General features: G+C 26.6%; 1 protein-coding gene across 1 annotated transcript; it reads right to left on the minus strand.

The window, feature by feature from the left end:
- Positions 1–46: 46 nt before the first annotated feature.
- LOC132920089 (protein 5NUC-like) lies at positions 47–11,489 on the minus strand. The gene is made up of 9 exons (XM_060982160.1): positions 10,831–11,489; positions 6,363–6,563; positions 4,695–4,896; positions 3,403–3,600; positions 3,152–3,306; positions 2,987–3,092; positions 2,309–2,464; positions 1,682–1,885; positions 47–490 (listed from the first exon to the last, which is right to left on the minus strand). The coding sequence occupies exons 1-9, from the start codon at positions 11,191–11,193 to the stop codon at positions 291–293; spliced, it is 1,785 nt and encodes a 594-aa protein (XP_060838143.1). The 5' UTR covers positions 11,194–11,489; the 3' UTR covers positions 47–290.
- Positions 11,490–19,059: the final 7,570 nt, after the last annotated feature.

The raw sequence follows: 19,059 nt of genomic DNA on the forward strand, positions 1-19,059 counted from the left end.
AGAAGAAAAAGGAGAATCAGGAAAAACAAAATCAAAAATACATTAATTATACAATATAAAATTATACGATTTATTATATAATAATAATCTACATTTTATTAAATAAAAAATTAATTTTACAATGTAAATAACAAACATAAACTATTAACATTTAAGACATATTTTAAGTAAAAGTATAAATATTGGCTTTTAATGACCATTGCAGCTTACAAAAACTATAAAAAGTTAACAAAAAATAATTATGTAGTATAATATTTACTATGTTTATAATTATTTTGGTATAATTTATATTAAATGAAATCTTGAATGTTAAAAAATAATACTGTAGTAATAAATGTAATCATTATAAATTGATAATTTCGTGTATTAATATTAGATCCTGCCGACTTTTCATTGTTATTGGATGTAAAGATGATTCTTCCCTCTACTCCAGTCATTATAGGACTTATTGATTTCATATACATCGCTGTTGCATTGAAATCTTCAACATCTAAATAACAAAATATGCACTTCAGATATTATGGCGATAGTAGTGAAAATAAAACTAAGGTAAAAAATAAAAAGATAGGCAAGTGGATACCTCTACTGTAGATTAATTGTCGAGCTGATAATTATTATAGGTGTGTTAAATTTGAATTAAAGGTTATATCATTGCACACAAAAAACGATTCTGAGCGGAAACGGCCTGTTAGCCTACATCACCAAGTATATTTTAATATTTTATGATATATTTTTTTTGATATAGCTATCAAAATAATTTATTTTATTTTAGTATTACAGTAGGTTGATATTGCATTTATTATATCATTAGTATTTAATTATTACAATAATATGTATTTATAATTTATATCATATTATATCAACTTATATGTAAAACTCAAAATTTAAAAACGATTTTCTGTAAATACTGTAAAATAGAAACAATAGATTCATAGCATAAAAAGATAACATATTAAAATAAATCAAAAGTGTCATGGCGTATTTTAAAATCATAATAATAATATGATATATGTTAAAAGTAATTTTTAAAAAATATGGATTTGTGTAAAAATCCCGTTTTTTCTTAATTTATTGTTTTCTCCATTATAAAAAAGGACTGGGAATTTTGAACCTGTTTAAAGTACAAACTAGATCTAATTCCCTATCCAAAACTATCCTCAAAGTTGAAAATTGAAGCATTTTATCGAATACTTATCGCGTACAGTGTACACATTAAAAAAAAAAAAAACATAATTGTAAAATAAATATAGTTATCGCTCAGCTCAGAATCTAAAAAAAAATGTATAAAGTTTAATTTAAATTGTATTTAATCAAATATTTAATGATTCATTTTGTCAAAAATTTAACGTTAAAAATAAAAATAAAATGTTGAATAAATCTAACTTAATATTTTAACTTTTACTTTATTTTATAACTTTATAATATTATCTCAAAGTTTGAATTTGCAATGCTTAAATAAATAATATTAAATACTATGTGATTTTTTTTTTTGTTTCTTCTTAGCGTAGATATAATGGTATACGATTATTTATTTTAAGCTTGTAAAAACAATGAGTATGCACAGACAATAAAATAAATAAAAAAAAATAATAAAAATAATAATAATGCTAAAAAAAATTCGTTTATTTTATTTACTACTGCATAATTAAATAGATATTATATACTCTAATATATTACAAACCTAATGCTTTGTTTTTCTTCAATCCTTTTTTAAATGACTTAAAATTATCACCACCTTCGGCCAAATAGCTGTTCGTCACTATTGTATAGTTAGCAGTTAATTGTAAAGGTTCGTATTTAGGAACGTTACATTCACCACAACGGAGTAATAGTGAAGACACTCGGTTACCAGGACTTTTTGTTAAATCATACTCAACCAGAACGCCTGAAAAACAATTATTTAAATCAAAATTTATATTATATAATTTTATCTTTAGTGTATTTATAATAACCAAGAATTGCATTTATTAGTAGAATTAATTCGTTACAAAACTATGATTTTGTTCTTATGTAAGTACAAACATTGATAATTGATATTAAATATTTTTTATATACTTTTGTTAATATTTTAATAGTATATAACTCACTAAAGTTTAATATATTATATAGATACTGAATATGTACAAATGATTATTATCCACGAATTGACGATTTACAAAATTTGTGTATGCCACTACATTTTACTTAAGATGAACTCTTGAATACATTTTGAGTATCAAAAGTATCTACATTTAAGTTTAATTGTCTTATTTTTTGACATTTGATGTATATAATATTTTAATATTTATTTATTTTTCAATTAATTTACCGGATACTTGTAAAAGTTTACTTCCGCCTCGATTCTCTACAAAGTCGTAAACGCTTTGTTCAAAAGCTTCTAATAAACTACTACCAGAAATAGTAATTTTAACCAGATTATTTTGAAATGGCATGACATTGATTAACTGCCCTAAAGAGATGTAACCTAGAAAACAAAAAAAATAAATACATTTTTTAGACCATACATAATGATTCATATAATATTTATATTTAATATGCTTTATAAACAAGCAAAGAAAATATATATATATGTATTTGTATAAATGTTTACAAAAGATTTACTTATATTTTAATTCTTAATAACTAGCTTAATGCATAATTAGTTATTTTTAGTTATTTATCACTGTTCGTATTAATTTAAGCGAAAATCACTTAACTTTTAAAATCTATAAGCTATGTAAAAATAAATTATAAATGGAAGAATCAAATAAATAAATAAATAAATAAGTATTTCATTGGTTTTCATTTAGATACTAAGATAAGTAATTAAATTAGTAATAACATTGACATTTATGTCTACTCTTTACCTATACTGTATATGCAGGGCCTTGTAACATGTTACATAACAAATGTTTAATTTTAGTAATTTTAAAATAACATAATTGCAATTAAAAACAGCCTTACACTTTAGATTATAGTATCTATTTAATATAAATAATATGTTTACCATCATGATCGGTTTCGTTGATTGTTGTCCGAATTCCACCAGCTTGAACGATTCCAATAGGAGCATCAGACCAATATTCATTATAAATTTCTTTTTTCATAACATTCTTAAATACCAATTAATTGTTAATAAGTTAAACAAAACTTTCAATTCAAAATTACTTACGTAGTATACGAAAGAATCAGCTATCAAGTTACCTATGTTGCATTCCATTCTATGACAAGTGTTTATCAACTCCACTGCCGTACGTCCGATTATAACGTTTGTAACATTAATTACCTCTGGTTTCCATTTATCAACCACAGTCAACATTTCTGGATCTACGTCGTATTAGAATATTTTATTTTAGGTTTAAAATCACGGACATTTTTTTTTTGCACTATGTAGTTATATATAAACATAAAAATAATTATTACCTTGTTTTATTTCGTGATTCAATAATGTTGGCGAACCATCGATACTAACTAAATCGCCATTAGGATCAAATTTTAATACTACTTTGCCTGCGTATTTGGTATTCGCGTAAGCCTGTAATATTGGCACGGCCTTATTTTTAACATTTGTCACGTACAGTGGATATGGTCCATATGGTTTTTCAATGCTGGGCGGAGTACCTGAAAAACAAGTTTATTGCATAAAGGAAGAATTAAAAATAATAATTTTCATCAAATTCTACACACATTTTCTATGAGCCAGTAGAGTTTGCAGAGAGTAGTCATTATTATCAAATATTATATTTTATGTTCTTGTGTTGTTTAAATTCTGAGCGGAATGAATTATGTATTTATTTTACAATGATATGTTTTTTTTATTATTACTATTTTGTAACTATATAGATAATAAGTAGCCGGTAAAATGTTTTGATTTTGAACTTTGAGAGTGGTTTTAGATAAAAAAATTAGATGTGGTTTTTTTGGTGTAATTCAAAAACGAATAATCACGGATACTTGAAATTTTCATCAAATGTTTATTTATCATTTTCATTACATGATGATATTTTTAAAGCTTCTTAAATTCTTGTTGAGCTATTTATAGGTATGATACATTTTTAATAATTTTTCTAAATATGCCAATAAAAATTATTGGGCGGGTAAAAATCCTTAAAAATTGAATACAAGGTACAACATAAGTATTATCTTATATCAGTATAAAAACACTAAAAATATATTATGTTATGTACAATTTTTTTTTATTTGCATTTGAAGTTAGAATTTTTAAAAAATTCATAAAAATCGTAAATATAGCAAGTAATTTTGGAGTTAGAAATTCATAAAACATTTTCTTTTTATATCTAAATTTTGAATATAAGATTCCTCATAAGTAGTTCATATTGGTCCTATTAAATTTAAAAAAATATAAAAAAAACCATTTTTTTTTTTTTTGAAATTTTATGTAAATTCAAATTTGGACAAAATCACTTATTTAAATGAGTCAAAAATATTTTCTATTTATACTATGAATTTATTTTTACTATAATACAGTATTTATCGAAAAATTGTATTAAATGTTGTGGTATATAATTTGATATAATATCGTTTAAATACATATTATTGTGATAATTAAATACTAATCATATATAAATACAACATTTTCGGAAAAAATTATGTCAATAGGTGTAATACTAACTGTCAAATAAATTACTCTGATTGCTATTAAAAAAATATATCATGAAATTCAATTAGCATTTAATATTATATAATATACTTACCGGAGTACAGAAACGTATGGGAATGACCTCCAACAATTATATCAATATCTTCTACCTCTTGGGCGATTATTTTATCTTTTTCAATGCCACTATGACCGAGACCAATAATTATGTTAACACCACTGTCTCGTAATTTTTTAGTTTCTTTCTTCAAAGATTCAACTTCTTCGAAAAATTCAACGTTTCCGGTTTTGGATATGGTCTAAAAACATTTAAATTGGATTGTGATAATCAGTGTGGTCTATTGTAACATTTGTACCTAATTATAATAATGGTTTGTGGGTTATATAAAACTACTAGCGAGTTTATAACATTTTTACCAAAATTATAATATATTTTAGCATTATACAAATTAAAAAAATAATTTCTATGTAACACATATTATATTTTTAAATTTTAAAACCTGTATGAAAAATAGAATGGATTTTATTTGGATGACATTAAAAGTAAGCTTAATCCTAAACTTTTCATTATTTTAGTTTATATTTTCTAATATTAATATTTAAAAATTAATAATGTATTTTTTCAGAATTTGAATTTTAAATTCTTATTTAAAAAATTATGCCGTAAATCTAAAATATTTTTAAATAGATAGCTATAATTATACGTTATTGAGTCACACTTAAATGGCACCTACTGTAAAATGGAATGATTATTTACACGACGTGCGACGGGTTTCTTTTTATCTTTAATTTGAAGAACTCATGATGGGTATGATGTATGTTGCGAATCTATAAATATTGTATTAATTGAGCAAATCAAGTTTTTACTTTAAACTATAAACTTTACTTTACTTTAAATTATGACTGTTTATCAAGTGCAATTGTTTCATATTTTGTGACATTTAAATATTAGGAGTATATATATTATATACATAATATGTACTATTAAATATTAGCCTCACAATAATATGGTCGAGTATGGGTAGAAGTCAAAATTTAGGTTTAGTATCTTTGTTTATTATGTATATGAATGTGGTAATTTTGTATGACTGATTCTGATTTTCAAAGTAATTAGTAATTACTTATTCGTTGAATAACTGCATAGCACATTCATAAATAATGCGCAAATATACCGAACCAAATGTGACAAGTATAAGGCATAACATACCTAGAACGCAATTTTTAAACTACGACCAGACACATTTATTAGTTAAAAATGTTAAAATACTTTAAATAAGTAGTGATATAAAAATATTTTTGAATTTCTAAAAGACACCGTCCGAGGTAACTCTATAAGTATACAACTAAACGTTTATCTTTTATAATCTATAAGTACCTATATTATAAAACACATGTATAATTAAATTCATAGCCTAAATTTATTATACATAATAAGTCATTGTATTTTTTATGTAAACTATAACTATATTACCTATGCTTTTTCTTGTCGAGTCTTAGAACACTTTATAATTTATAATGTGTCCCGTATTCCCATACCCGGTTTTTAATATAAAATGCTTAAATAGTTATGTCTATTTTTAAACATTAGCCTTATAAGACTTAAAGACTAACAAGATTTTAAGAAAATATATTATAAACAAAATATATTTGTTTTTCGTTGAATAAATTATTAAATAACGAAAGTCAATATAGTACATATTCAATATACATAATACCTATGTAAGTTATAAAAGTATATTATTGATAATTTATTAATAATAATTACCGGAGTATCCGTTGTTAAATATCCAACGATTCCTACTTTTGTGTTGTTTATTGTAAATACTAATGATGACAATAGGTATTTATCCAAGTTTGGTTCTGCCGTCGCATTCAAGTTCGACACAACTGTTGGTATATGTTTTGTTCTTTCTAGATATGATGCAAGAGTATCGACACCGTCGTCAAACTCGTGATTCCCTAAAGTCTGAAATGACAATTAAAAAAAAAATATTTATTTTAATGAATTTATTACGGTATATTAATATTTTACAACTATACTAAATAATGTGTAACATTTGTATCGCATTTATGGTATAGATACCAAATAAGTAATAATAATTTATTTTAGTATAATACTTATAGTAAATCCAGTAATTATTAGTATTTATTTACATCCAGCATTTCAGTTTGGTGATATATGCATTTTGTAAAAATTATATTTATTAAATCAATTGTATACTATCTTATTGTAGTTTTTTGATTACAGGAACACTAATCTGTGTTATATACTGTTGTATAAATGATTATACGATTATATGTACTGTGGTTATGTGTGATTTACGTAACAGGTCTTTTTTAATAGGTTTATTATTATTATTATTGTTTTAACATTATATAAATATCACCATTATAGTTTCAGCTGATCTGATAGTCTATAAGTGGAAATGCATTATTTGTTTTAATATTGTATTTTTCGTTTTAATCTTGCTTTTTGATGGTTTGCATATGTGTGCCAGTTATCGGATCGAAAAGTTCTCGCTATGAATCACTTTCTCATGAATTTATTGATTGATGATTATATTGTGTAAAAGCTTATTTATCCTAATTATAATGATAATAAATAATAAATATATCATGCTATATCCCTAAGAATATTTTTAAAAACAAGCTTTGTTCGGATAAATCACTACAATGTAACCGGTAGATCACACATAAAATAGTATACGATTTAGAAAAAAGGAGTTGAATATAATATATTTTTTGATAATATGTAAGTCATATAAAATATTAAATGATTAATAAAAACGCATTGTTCAATGAAACAGAGGCACGAAATCGGAATGCGGATATTGGTTAATATAATGGAATATTGGTCATTGGAATACGATTGAGAAATATTAATAAAATTTAAAATCAACTTGAATTTTCGATATCTATCTGATAAATGTTGTAAATCATTCTAGTTTATGCTTTTAATATTTAAGCTTTTAAATTATTCAAATGAGGTAGGTATTAGCCATTAGTGGTATTAAAATTTAATATAATATTAGTTTCTATTGTCAGTGGCCATATTGATAAATATAGTTTTTTTTTTTTATTATTTATTTTATTATTTAAAGAAAATATTATTTTATGGTCTCCATTTGAATCGAGTTCTCAGTATTATATTCTTTTTCTTATTGACTACTGTACACCAATCCTATTTTCATTATCAACACTGTAAATTTTCCATGACAAATTAAAATACCAACTATAATTATAATTCATATTTTATGTATCAAAATGAAATTTCAACTTTATTTACTCTATATAGGTACCTACTACTTGGTAACTTAATGGTTTTATTTTAAGTGTATTGCTGGTTATGTACCTATATAATATTATGAATTACGATATGTTGTTTTTATATTGTTTTTTAAAAATAATTTTTGAATTATGATTTGTAATTTAACCTATTTTGTATTAAATTTATATATAAAAAAATAAATATTTAATTTTTATTTTTACTGGGTAAGACCCGGGGTAATATCCATAGTTTCAACCAAAAATTAATAAGTTTCGATTATTGTCAAAAAAAAAAAAATTAGAAACCAATGATTTTAATTTGTATTTAATTTATTATGTATCAATAAGTAATAAAATTATTCTATAGTTTAATATACTACATCTTAATGTAGGTAGGTAATAAATGTTTTGAAATTTAAAAATAATCACGAAGACTGTGCAATAATATACAGCAATAATAATTATCCACAGTACCAATAGTATTAATCACTTCTTTGAATTATGTGATTAAAAAAAAAATATTGTTCACATTCATTTATTATTTATATTTTAAGATATTTTAATAATTTTAATTTTCTTCTATGTTTTATATTTTTGAAGAAATGCAACTATGACAATTTATTTTATATATATAAATATATAGCCTAATGAGAGTTTATATTAAATTAGTAACGTTAACTAATGCTTAAAATATTAAAGTTTACTGTAATAAAAATAGATTTTATTTTTAATTCAATTATTGTTCATTAATAAAATAGATTCATCTTGATAAAGAAGTACAATTATTATGTTATATTAACAACATTATTTGTCGATTGTTGTATATACACTATAAAATATATTATGTTATATTTTTGTGCTATTACATAGTTTCCAGGCAATTTTCAGCGGAAACATCATTACAAATCGACACATGTTGAATAAGGCCATGTTCAGAACCCAGGTGAATTGCATATGAATTACCTACCCTTTGTAAATTACAGTTGCGTATATTTGTCGAATAACAAAGAAATTTCATAAATATGACTGCGATTCGATGGCGTACTAGACTCAATGTCATAAAATGTATTATTATACGGTTTTCAAACACTACAATAAAATTTAATATATTTTAACAAAATTATTATAAAATCTAATAATGTGGTTAAAAATTAATTAACTTTACTCAATAATCAGTATCATAATTTACTGTAGACATTTAAACGTCATCATTAAAATATCATTCTTGTTATTTTTTCTTTTCTGAGCACCACTCATACATACGATACATTATAATTAATAGGTTATAGTAATATATTCATTATCCATAATTTACATAGAAAACGGGCATGGACTAATTGTGCCTAAAACAAATTTTTGTTTAGCGTCAGTATACCAATCGCGCTTGTATAATATATAGTAAAATACTTGCAAATTAAAACTTATTTGTTGATAAATTGATTACTGCAGATTTATGTGACTGGGTATTTTATAACAATATCGGGAATTTTGTGAAACGAATTATAATGTAATATAACCGGTATTTAATTTTGAATAGTTATATAACAATCAAGAAATAACGTACAATGCGAAAAAAATTATTTATTTATTTTACTTATTATTATACACGGTGATTTTTTTATCATAAAACACTCATTATTTCAAAAATTATTCATGTTTTTGAAAATAAATTTTTCACATAGTTTCAAGTTACAGTTTTGATTTCATTTTCCGAAGCAGCATAATTTTCTGAGTATTTTGATACATAAAAATCGAATTTAGGATGAATAGTTTATAATTTATACGTATTTAAAGTTTAGACAAGCGGAGTGGAGAGGTACGAGGTTACCCCGCAAAATGTTTGTCCACTACTCCGCTATAAAATATAATATTTTAATAAAAACGTAGTTTTTTTAACAACTTGAAACTACGTAAAAAAATGTTTTCAAAAACATGAATTTTTTTTGAAATAATGCGTGTTTTATGATAAAAGAACAAAGGTGAAAATATGTATTAATACTCATAAAAAATCGGTTAGTGTTTTTATTTATTATATAATAATTATAAGTTATAATTTATAAGTTTATAACTAACTAATACATTTTCCTTAGGTATTGTAAAATGTTTTGAGCGCAATTGTTAAACTGCCTAGAAAACGTACTATAATATGTCTATACACTATGTCATGTACTATTAACGGAAACGCAAAAGTATTTATTTCATTTTTAATTATAAACCAAATACCTACCAATAAAATAAACTTAATAAATTGTTTCCAAATTGTATATATAGTTCGATATTATTATTATATTATTAATAACATTTAAAACATAAAATACCGTGTTGAGACTGGGGCCCCATAATTTGGTACGGACAGGGGCCTACCGGGAAAATCCCGATTTCCCGATAGGCCTATCCGCCCTTGTTAAATAGTTTTAATGACCTATTTTATATTATGCAAATATAAGTATTTTCAAAAAGATAATACTTTTTAATGTAACGAATCGAGCAAATAGTATTAATCGTTAAACCATATGCCATAAAATTATAAAAATTATAACAAAAAATGTTCTATGGTGAATTCAATAGACTTGTGTATAATGACATGTGGCGTATGTCATACACCACCAGCCACTGACTGGCGTATGGATCCGCGGATCAGCATGTCTTAAGTTCAATCGGTAAATCAGTCGATTAATCGCAGGCTACCTATGAGCGGTGACTTCTGTGTACTATAAAAATCTACATAGATAATTTGTAGAGAATTGACGGTTATGCACAAGTAATTGACGGACGTGCGTGTGCTCCCCTTCTCCTTTCCCAAAAACATTTTAAAGTTCTTTCTTATTTCACTATACTTATAGAACCAATTGTATTTCCATTTCACATCTCTACGGAACTAATCGGACTTTGCAACGACCGTTAAATAAATAAATAAATACTATCAATAATAATAATAATAAATAATAATAGTTTATCATAGTGACCATGGCGTCCGGGCGCAGCTGGTTGATGAAGTCGACAACGGGATCCGAGTGGAACAGCGAGAAGTACGGCGTGCCCTGGAACGTGTCGCCGGCCACCAGGAACAGGGACGGCAAGCCGTTCTCGTTGGCCAACCGCCTCTGCTCTTTCACGAAATTGGCGACACGCGCGAACCCGCCGTAGCACCGGCCCAGCGACGCGTCGTCTTCGCGGCACTCGTTGCAGTACAGGTCCGTCTCGTCGAACCGGCTGTGCATGTCGTTGGTGTGGAGCAGCACCAGTTCCAGGCCGGGCGCGTCCGCCGCGACCGCGGCCACTACGGCCATCACGACGGCCAAACAAGTGGCGGCTACTGTCGGTCCCATCGCGTCGACCGTCCGGAAGAGACGCACCCGCGAACGGCGGTTGTCCTATATGGGACACTGCCCGAACGAGCGGCTCTATCGGCTGCGATGTTCCTTCGGCGGGCACGCCGCTGTTATCGGTATTGCTCGCGGTTCGTGCGGTAACTATACGCGCGGTGGTGACGATCGAACCGATTATCGGCCGTAAAAAAAAGTTCGTAAACCGCCGCGCACCGGTGTAGTGTTGCGAGTTGCGACTTGGCGACTGTTGCAGCTGTTTTCCGCGCGTTCGTCTCGTCGCCGAATCGCGTTCGCGTCGTTATTGTCACGATTGCCATTAAAACAAACAGACGTACTTCGGCGACGGGTCGGGGGGAGGGGGGCGCCGAGTGTTTCGCTACATTATTGTTGTTATTATACGCCGACTGCTGTGCGCCACGTGATCCACAAATCCGAACAAATATTGAGCGCGTCAATTCTAATTCTATAAATCCACAGCTGCGACGGTGCGACGGTATCGCGCGAGGGTCTTCACACGTACACGTTGTTTGTACAGAATATATCCATGTACACACGACTGCCGCCGATTATTAATCTACCACAGTGGTGTCCAACCCACACGTGGCCCGCGAAGGTATTCTGTGTGGCCCGTCACGATAAATTCAAAAATCAGTTTTTTTTTCATATATTGATATACTGATCATTGAACTTTTATATTTGGTGGTCCGTTCAGAGATGATCGTTTACCAAAGTGGCGCGCCGAAAAAAAAGGTTGGGCGTCACTGAATTCTACCACGACGCTGTTTTTCGTCGATTTTTATCGAATTAATATTTTTTAATATATACGTGGCCGATTTGCGCTATACTATATTGCGTAATACTATAAAGCGTGGCCGAGAGAACTTTGGCGGCGCACATACCTAAAATAAAACCCACACTGGCTAACCTAGGCCCTAGGGTGATCATCATTTTTATAAAATAAATAATATAATATAACAATATTGGCATACGAAACGGGACGAACGACTCAAAACAGTATGAGCGCGTACCAGTTGCCCTAAATAGTACGTTTTTCTATACCGATCCCCTCCCCCGAATTACCTATATAGTAAAACGCACCAGCTGTTTCCCTCGCAACCAAATAATATACTACAATTGCTCTCAAATATTGTTATATATACACACGATTACAATACCGACCTGTAAAATAGGGGAGGTAAATATTTAAATAAGTGAAAAAAAAGTGCATATAATAAAAGAACAAATATAATATTTATGATAATAATCGATGTATAATGTAATTTGTCAAAAAGTAATAGTAAATACCTATAATTATTGTACCTATATTATTTTTTTGACGAAAAATATTGTATACCTTTATAAATATTATATTTATTCTTTTATCATATGCATTTTTTTTATTATCGCTTATTTACAGATATTTACCTCCCCTATTTTACAGTTAGTAATGTAACCGCGTACCTATGTATAATATATTAATATGTGAGCGCAATTGGTACATTTGGTCGAGGGATTTACCTGAAAAATAATAATAATATAAAGATATGGCAGGATTTAGATGGAACGACAAAAAGCGTGCCGTTTGTTTGAGGGACGAGGTGACGTGACGCTCAAAAAACGCACGATCACTCGGTTTAAACGGGGATGCACGGTTACCTCGATAGCTCGACTAGACCGTCGCTGGACCGGCACTACAACCGTCTACAGGTGGCGGTCTTTTTCACGAGGGTACAATAATATAATAATTATTAATATTGTCTGCCATTCGTGATAGCTATATATATATGTGGGACAAGCGATATCTGGTAATTTGCCCAGTGAAAACATAATAATATCGTAAACCTTGTCCCGGTGCAGTATATATAACAGTCGCGGGACTGCTACATTATATTCGGCTCATCGCGTCGCCGTTGACACTTCAATATTTTGTTAAACCAAACAAACAGTAGACAGAACACACAACGACGACGTGTCTGCGGACCCCGAACCCGACGAATATCGTGTGTGTTGGCTTAAATACTAAATCCACAGGTGCGATCGGGCGATGTCACTGCCACGAGTGTCGTAACACGTTTAAGCATTGTTATTTGTGTGTAGAAGAGACCCACTGTCTTATTATTATTGTAATCTACGACGACGGTGCTTTTAGTTTCTGTTCGATTTATCGGATTTAATCTTTTCTTTTCTGTGTCAGTAACATTGCGCAATGTTATATTAACGTTTAACAATCACATACTCGTAAAGTAATAATAATATAAATAAATGTGCCATGTCTGAGTGTTTTAAGGTATTTTATGCGCGTTACTTTATTACGTGACCGCAATTTGTATGCAGTTGACGACACATTGTTATTTCACCTACTTATCCTATAATAAGTTCATAATCACCACCGAAAGATTATGATTATTAATTTTTTGGGGTATAGAAGTATAGTTGTGTTGTTGTTTACTTTATTCGAATGTATAAAAGATAAGACGAAACTTTTCTAAAGTACCTATTTATTTCTATAAACGTGTTTGCAAGATGTTGGGATAATAATTTAAAAAAAAAACCGATATATTATATCTATATCCATGTTTTACGGCGAAATTCGTCGTATTGTGGTATTGATTGAATAACACTACTACGACTTAACATACAAATAATATTATATATTAATTATAAGTACTTTTTATAGACAATTATATTAAATACTTAGGTTTGGTTTGGATTATAGGTGTTTAATGATAATTGATTTTTTTCGAAAAATAATAGAATAATATTCACGGGCCAAATAAATATAGCTAATGAATGTACTTAATAGTTAATATACCTACCAATTGCACAATACCTATAGTTTGCAAATAATAATCATATTAAGGTGTACTTGATGTTCCATTATTTTATAAATTATTAATTAATAAGACAATGTTTTAAAAACTACAATATATGAATCGATAGAAGATTCTAAAAATATTTTATGACTTTTTTACATTGCAAGTAATTGTTTAAAAATAATTAGTAACTAAAAAAAAAAAGCATAGTAATAATTTACAGCAATCGTAGGTACTATAAAAAACTACAAAAAATCTAATAAAATGACTATTAAATATGTATATATTATATAACCTAAGTTATGACCCTCTAAATATAATATATAGATATAAATATAGTCAAATATACTTCATAGTTTTAATTACTTATTCATTGCATAACTAATAAATTTTTTTTTAAATCCTTCATCGATAAGCATTACCGTTACAGCTCAATAATTATGACAATGTGATAACATTATAATAAATAACAATACAACTATAATAGGCCCAAGGCTGTGCAAAATAACTACAATTTTTAACTTGTAAAGTTAGTATAGAAAAAAGGGGGAAAGTAGGAAATCACTTAGCAGTACAGTAGATTGTCAAGTGTACCTTGTCATTGAGATTAATTGTACTATTAGTACTACAGTAGAATGAATTATTTTTTACTAAAAACATTATATATTTAGAAATGTCATTGTTTGTATAAAATACAATATTATACGTAAAAGTTTCAAGTACCCACAAATAATATTTTTAAATAACAAAAATCTATTTATTTAAATATCTAATTTATCCAAAATTAAACTTAAAATGTTTATACAGAAAAACAATTTGTATTTATTTTTTTGGAATTTTCAGTAATAATATGAATTACTTATTAAAAGCTTCGTATAGAATTTTCATTAATTAGCTATACAAATTGAACAATTTATGGAAATTAAACTACAAATTATTTGAATATAATATGATTATATTATAATTTAAATAATATAACATGTATATTTTCATGTTTTTACAAAAATTGTCAAAATATGAATTTCAAATGCATACAAATCTAAACTACGCATATGTATTTTTCATGTTCTTAGATAGCTATAATATAAAATATTTTAAAACATATTTAAAACTCTTGTTGAGATAACGCATGATTTTATATTTATAATTCAATTTTTATAACTTCCCGCACATTAATTTCATTAAATTCTGTTTATGATGGTATTTACTACTTCAAAATGCATAATTTCGATGATTTGACCTAACAATAGAAAAAAAAAATACGACAATAAGGTATAAATTTATTAAAATTAACACCGTATGTTTGGTTTTGTAAAATACCCAATTATGAATACTTTTGATATAAATTATGTAAAAAAAAAAAAATAATAAAAATGCTTTAACATTTAAATTTGTAATGTAAAATTAATTTTGACTGATCTTGATTGATTTTTCGAAGTTACAAAATATTATGTAAATTGTTATTTTTTTTGAGAATTCATCGTCATAATATTTATCTAATAATCTATAATGTTAATTAATTAATATTAAATAATTTTTTGGTTGAATAAAAAAATATTAAAAACATTAAAAATAGTATTCAAATATTAGGTAATTATAATGTAAACGTATTTCTACAAGATTGTTTATGGTTTCTTTTGGTATTTTTTTATCACCAAAGTAAAACTTTTTTATAACTTGAGAAATTTTGGTTCTTAGTTTTTTGTTTGAATTGGTGTAATTATATTCAAGTGCATTTGATAAATATTCATTTCTATTTTATTCGGTTTATTTTTGTGGACAAAATGTATAGCTTTATCAGTGGCGTAGCTAGGATTTTTTTTAGAGGAGGGTTTTTTTCGTAATAAAATAAAATAAATCTACAACCGTGATAAAATGATAAAATAATTGAATGATAATAATTATTATCACCAGTGCAGTCGATAATGTGACTACGACATAACAAAATACATTTTACCACGACCAAATGATTGTATTTCTATATTATAAACATTATATTTTTGGTATAAATACGGCCGAAGGGGGGTCAACACCCAAAACCCCCCCTGGCTACGCCACTGAGCTTTATAATGAATAAATACATAAATAAATCAATGCTGTTTAATAGTATTTTATTATATATCGTATAATAATGTTGCCTACTTACATATTTATTATAAAATAAATTTAATAAAAATATTAAAAACTATCATTTCGAGCAACTTAAAGTGTTTTCAATACAATAATTAAAATATTTATAATATAATTCAAAATATATGTATATATAAATTTAAAAGTATAATATGCTATATTATACACTTTACATAAAACATATACTTTGGTATTACTAATAATTATTTATTTTTATTGTTGCTTGGGATAGTTTTTGTTAAAATATACAAACAGTATAATAATTGATTGATTTCAAGATGGAAATTTTAAAAGAGAAGAATTCAAACGATAAAAACTACGAAACGGACAACACAATATATTCCAGAGATTTTAAATGGCCAATAAAGAGCAAAAAAGTTAGTACTTTAATTTTTAAGTATAATATGTTTATAACTAATTATGTGTTCTTAAGGCATGATGTTTGGTGATGAATATTTATTAGAAAATGTACCCAGCTACTTACTTTACAAAGTTGAAAGTATTAATAGTTTTGCTCTTACAGAGGTATACCTATATAAATGTAAAATTATTATTGTCATCCTATAATACCCAACGTGAATGGATTGAGAGATTAATAGGAAATTGACTACCATTATGGCCAGGGTTGATTTAAAGATATTTTTTTCTGATAACACAATTTTGACAATCTTATATTATTTTATAAAAAAAGCTTTACTTCTAAAGTACAGCGTATATTTAATTTTCTATATATATATATAAGTGATATATACAAATCAAAACTATTGTTTTGTTTAAAAAAAATGTATAGCTAATTTTTAATAATTATAGGTAATAATAAATCAAGCACCTACGTGTACGCTTTGTACGAGGAAAGATCAAGAAAAACACGAATCTATAGTCACGGAAGAGTATGAAAAAAAAATTAAAGATTTTCAAATGCTTTTTGATAGATTTCCATATCTGAAAGATGTGTTATGTACAATGAACACTAATGAAATGGAAAATTTGATAAAAGAAAAACAAATAACTGTGTACGATTCTGATTATAATAAGCAAAAATATGACGGTTACGCTAATAATTGTGTAAAAGAAAATTATAGCGATGGTGACGACGATGATGAACCACTTAAACGTAACGTAAGGATTAGGCTGAAAAAACCTCAAGCACAAAGATCTGGTGTAAAATATTCAGGAATTTCACCACCAGAGCCATACGTAGTTCCAATTTCTGAATATCGTTCTACAATACATTCATTAGGGACTAGAATAATAAAAGAACAATTAATGGTTCCGAAAACAACATAATTCGATAACAAAGTCTGATTTTTAACTACCTTATAAAATATAAGATGTCAAATGTTCACGTTAATAAAATATGATTTCTTCACTTCTTATTTATTATTAAATGCCCACAATAATATCATTAATCGTATAAATATTATCTAACGTAAAATTTTTTGTAGGTATTAAGTATAATAATATTACCATACTAGGTATATTTTATTATTCATTAGTAAAGCGTAGGCAGGTCAGATTCTGTAAGAGTTTTGATATCAAGGGTCTATTTTGTTATTTTGTATGTATCGTTGTGAATCGAACGATATGGTGATGCGGAAGTAGAAAAACAGTAAAATGCTAATGTTTCCCCTAAGATATCAGTCAGTGGAAAATATTGAGGCTAGTCGCTTGGCATCAGGAAAGACGTAATTCATATTTAATAATTAATATGTAACATTATACTATATGTAAACATATTAAAATATATTGTAAAATAATAATCATAATTTAGATAACATAATATATTATAAATAATTTCAAAGCTAATTTGTATAAATTAAATTTTTGTTAAAAATGTGTTGTGGAGAGTGGAGTTAGTAGAATAAATTGGTTTTAAAAATTTAGTAAGACATCTATGAGTGGTTATCATAAATCATAATAAATTATATTGATTTTTCGACGTAAATTGTATCAATGGAATTAGTATTTAATAGCACATATTATTGTGCTTGTATTATAATTTATTTATTTATTGCACAATTAAAATTCGAAAGTTGTAAAAATCAAACGATTTCAAAGTACTAAGTAAAAATAATATTATATCGTGTATTTTTTAAAATATTTTGTACTAAATAGAATTATTTATTTATTTTAATTATTTTAGATTTATAAAGTAGTTCATATCTCACTAACAAATATACTACGTAATACTGACACCTATACCCTTTGTACGTAGACTTCTATACCTGAATTAAAAAAAATCGTGCAATCTTTTCACTGGTTTTATAACTTGTCATATTTCAATGGTTAAAGTTTTAATTAAAATTAATATGATCAAAATTAAAAACCTTACAATAAATCATAATATTATATTATATGGTTGAATTATTAGATAAATTAGTAATTATTATTTATAAATAAATACAAAGAATTAAAAATTAATACATTTTTTTTTTGTTATTTATACACACGTATAAATCTGTATAAATGTTGAATTCTTTTTATTTAAAACAACTTGTTTAGGAAATATAAAAATGAAAACTTATGTAGTTATGTCACACAAATAAATACTTAACCATCAATATATCTTATAGAAATGGAGTGAGAATTTAGTTTATAAAATACTATATATATATATAGGTGATTTTACGTGCATCTGTATTAAAAATATGTATATAAATAACTAAACGCAGCTCAAGATTTAAGATTATACAACGTCTATTATTTGAACATAATTTAAAGAAAAAAAACTATGTAATTTGAAATAAGGCCAAGGATTTTACTAAATTTTTTTTTGCAATTTTTTTATTTTACTAATATACAAACAAATTTTTCGCCCGGCTATGACGTAACATGTTATCCAACTCTGGAGTCATGGGTTCTGACAAAAACTCTAACCTCAATCATTATCATTATGCATTAGAAAAAGAAATTACTAACATCA

The sequence above is a fragment of the Rhopalosiphum padi genome, chromosome 2 (assembly GCF_020882245.1).
Source record: "Rhopalosiphum padi isolate XX-2018 chromosome 2, ASM2088224v1, whole genome shotgun sequence".
Taxonomy (NCBI): Eukaryota; Metazoa; Arthropoda; class Insecta; order Hemiptera; family Aphididae; genus Rhopalosiphum; species Rhopalosiphum padi.

What these genes read in the sequence shown, in the direction of transcription:
- LOC132920089 (XM_060982160.1), bottom strand. Translation starts at nt 11,193, where the DNA reads ATGGGACCGACAGTAGCCGCCACTTGTTTGGCCGTCGTGATGGCCGTA. An exon ending in CCATACGTTTCTGTACTCCG is followed by an intron (nt 3,601 to 4,694) that starts GTAAGTATATTA and finishes CTTGTTTTTCAG; the next exon opens with GTACTCCGCCCAGCATTGAA. An exon ending in GAATCACGAAATAAAACAAG is followed by an intron (nt 3,307 to 3,402) that starts GTAATAATTATT and finishes AATACGACGTAG; the next exon opens with ATCCAGAAATGTTGACTGTG.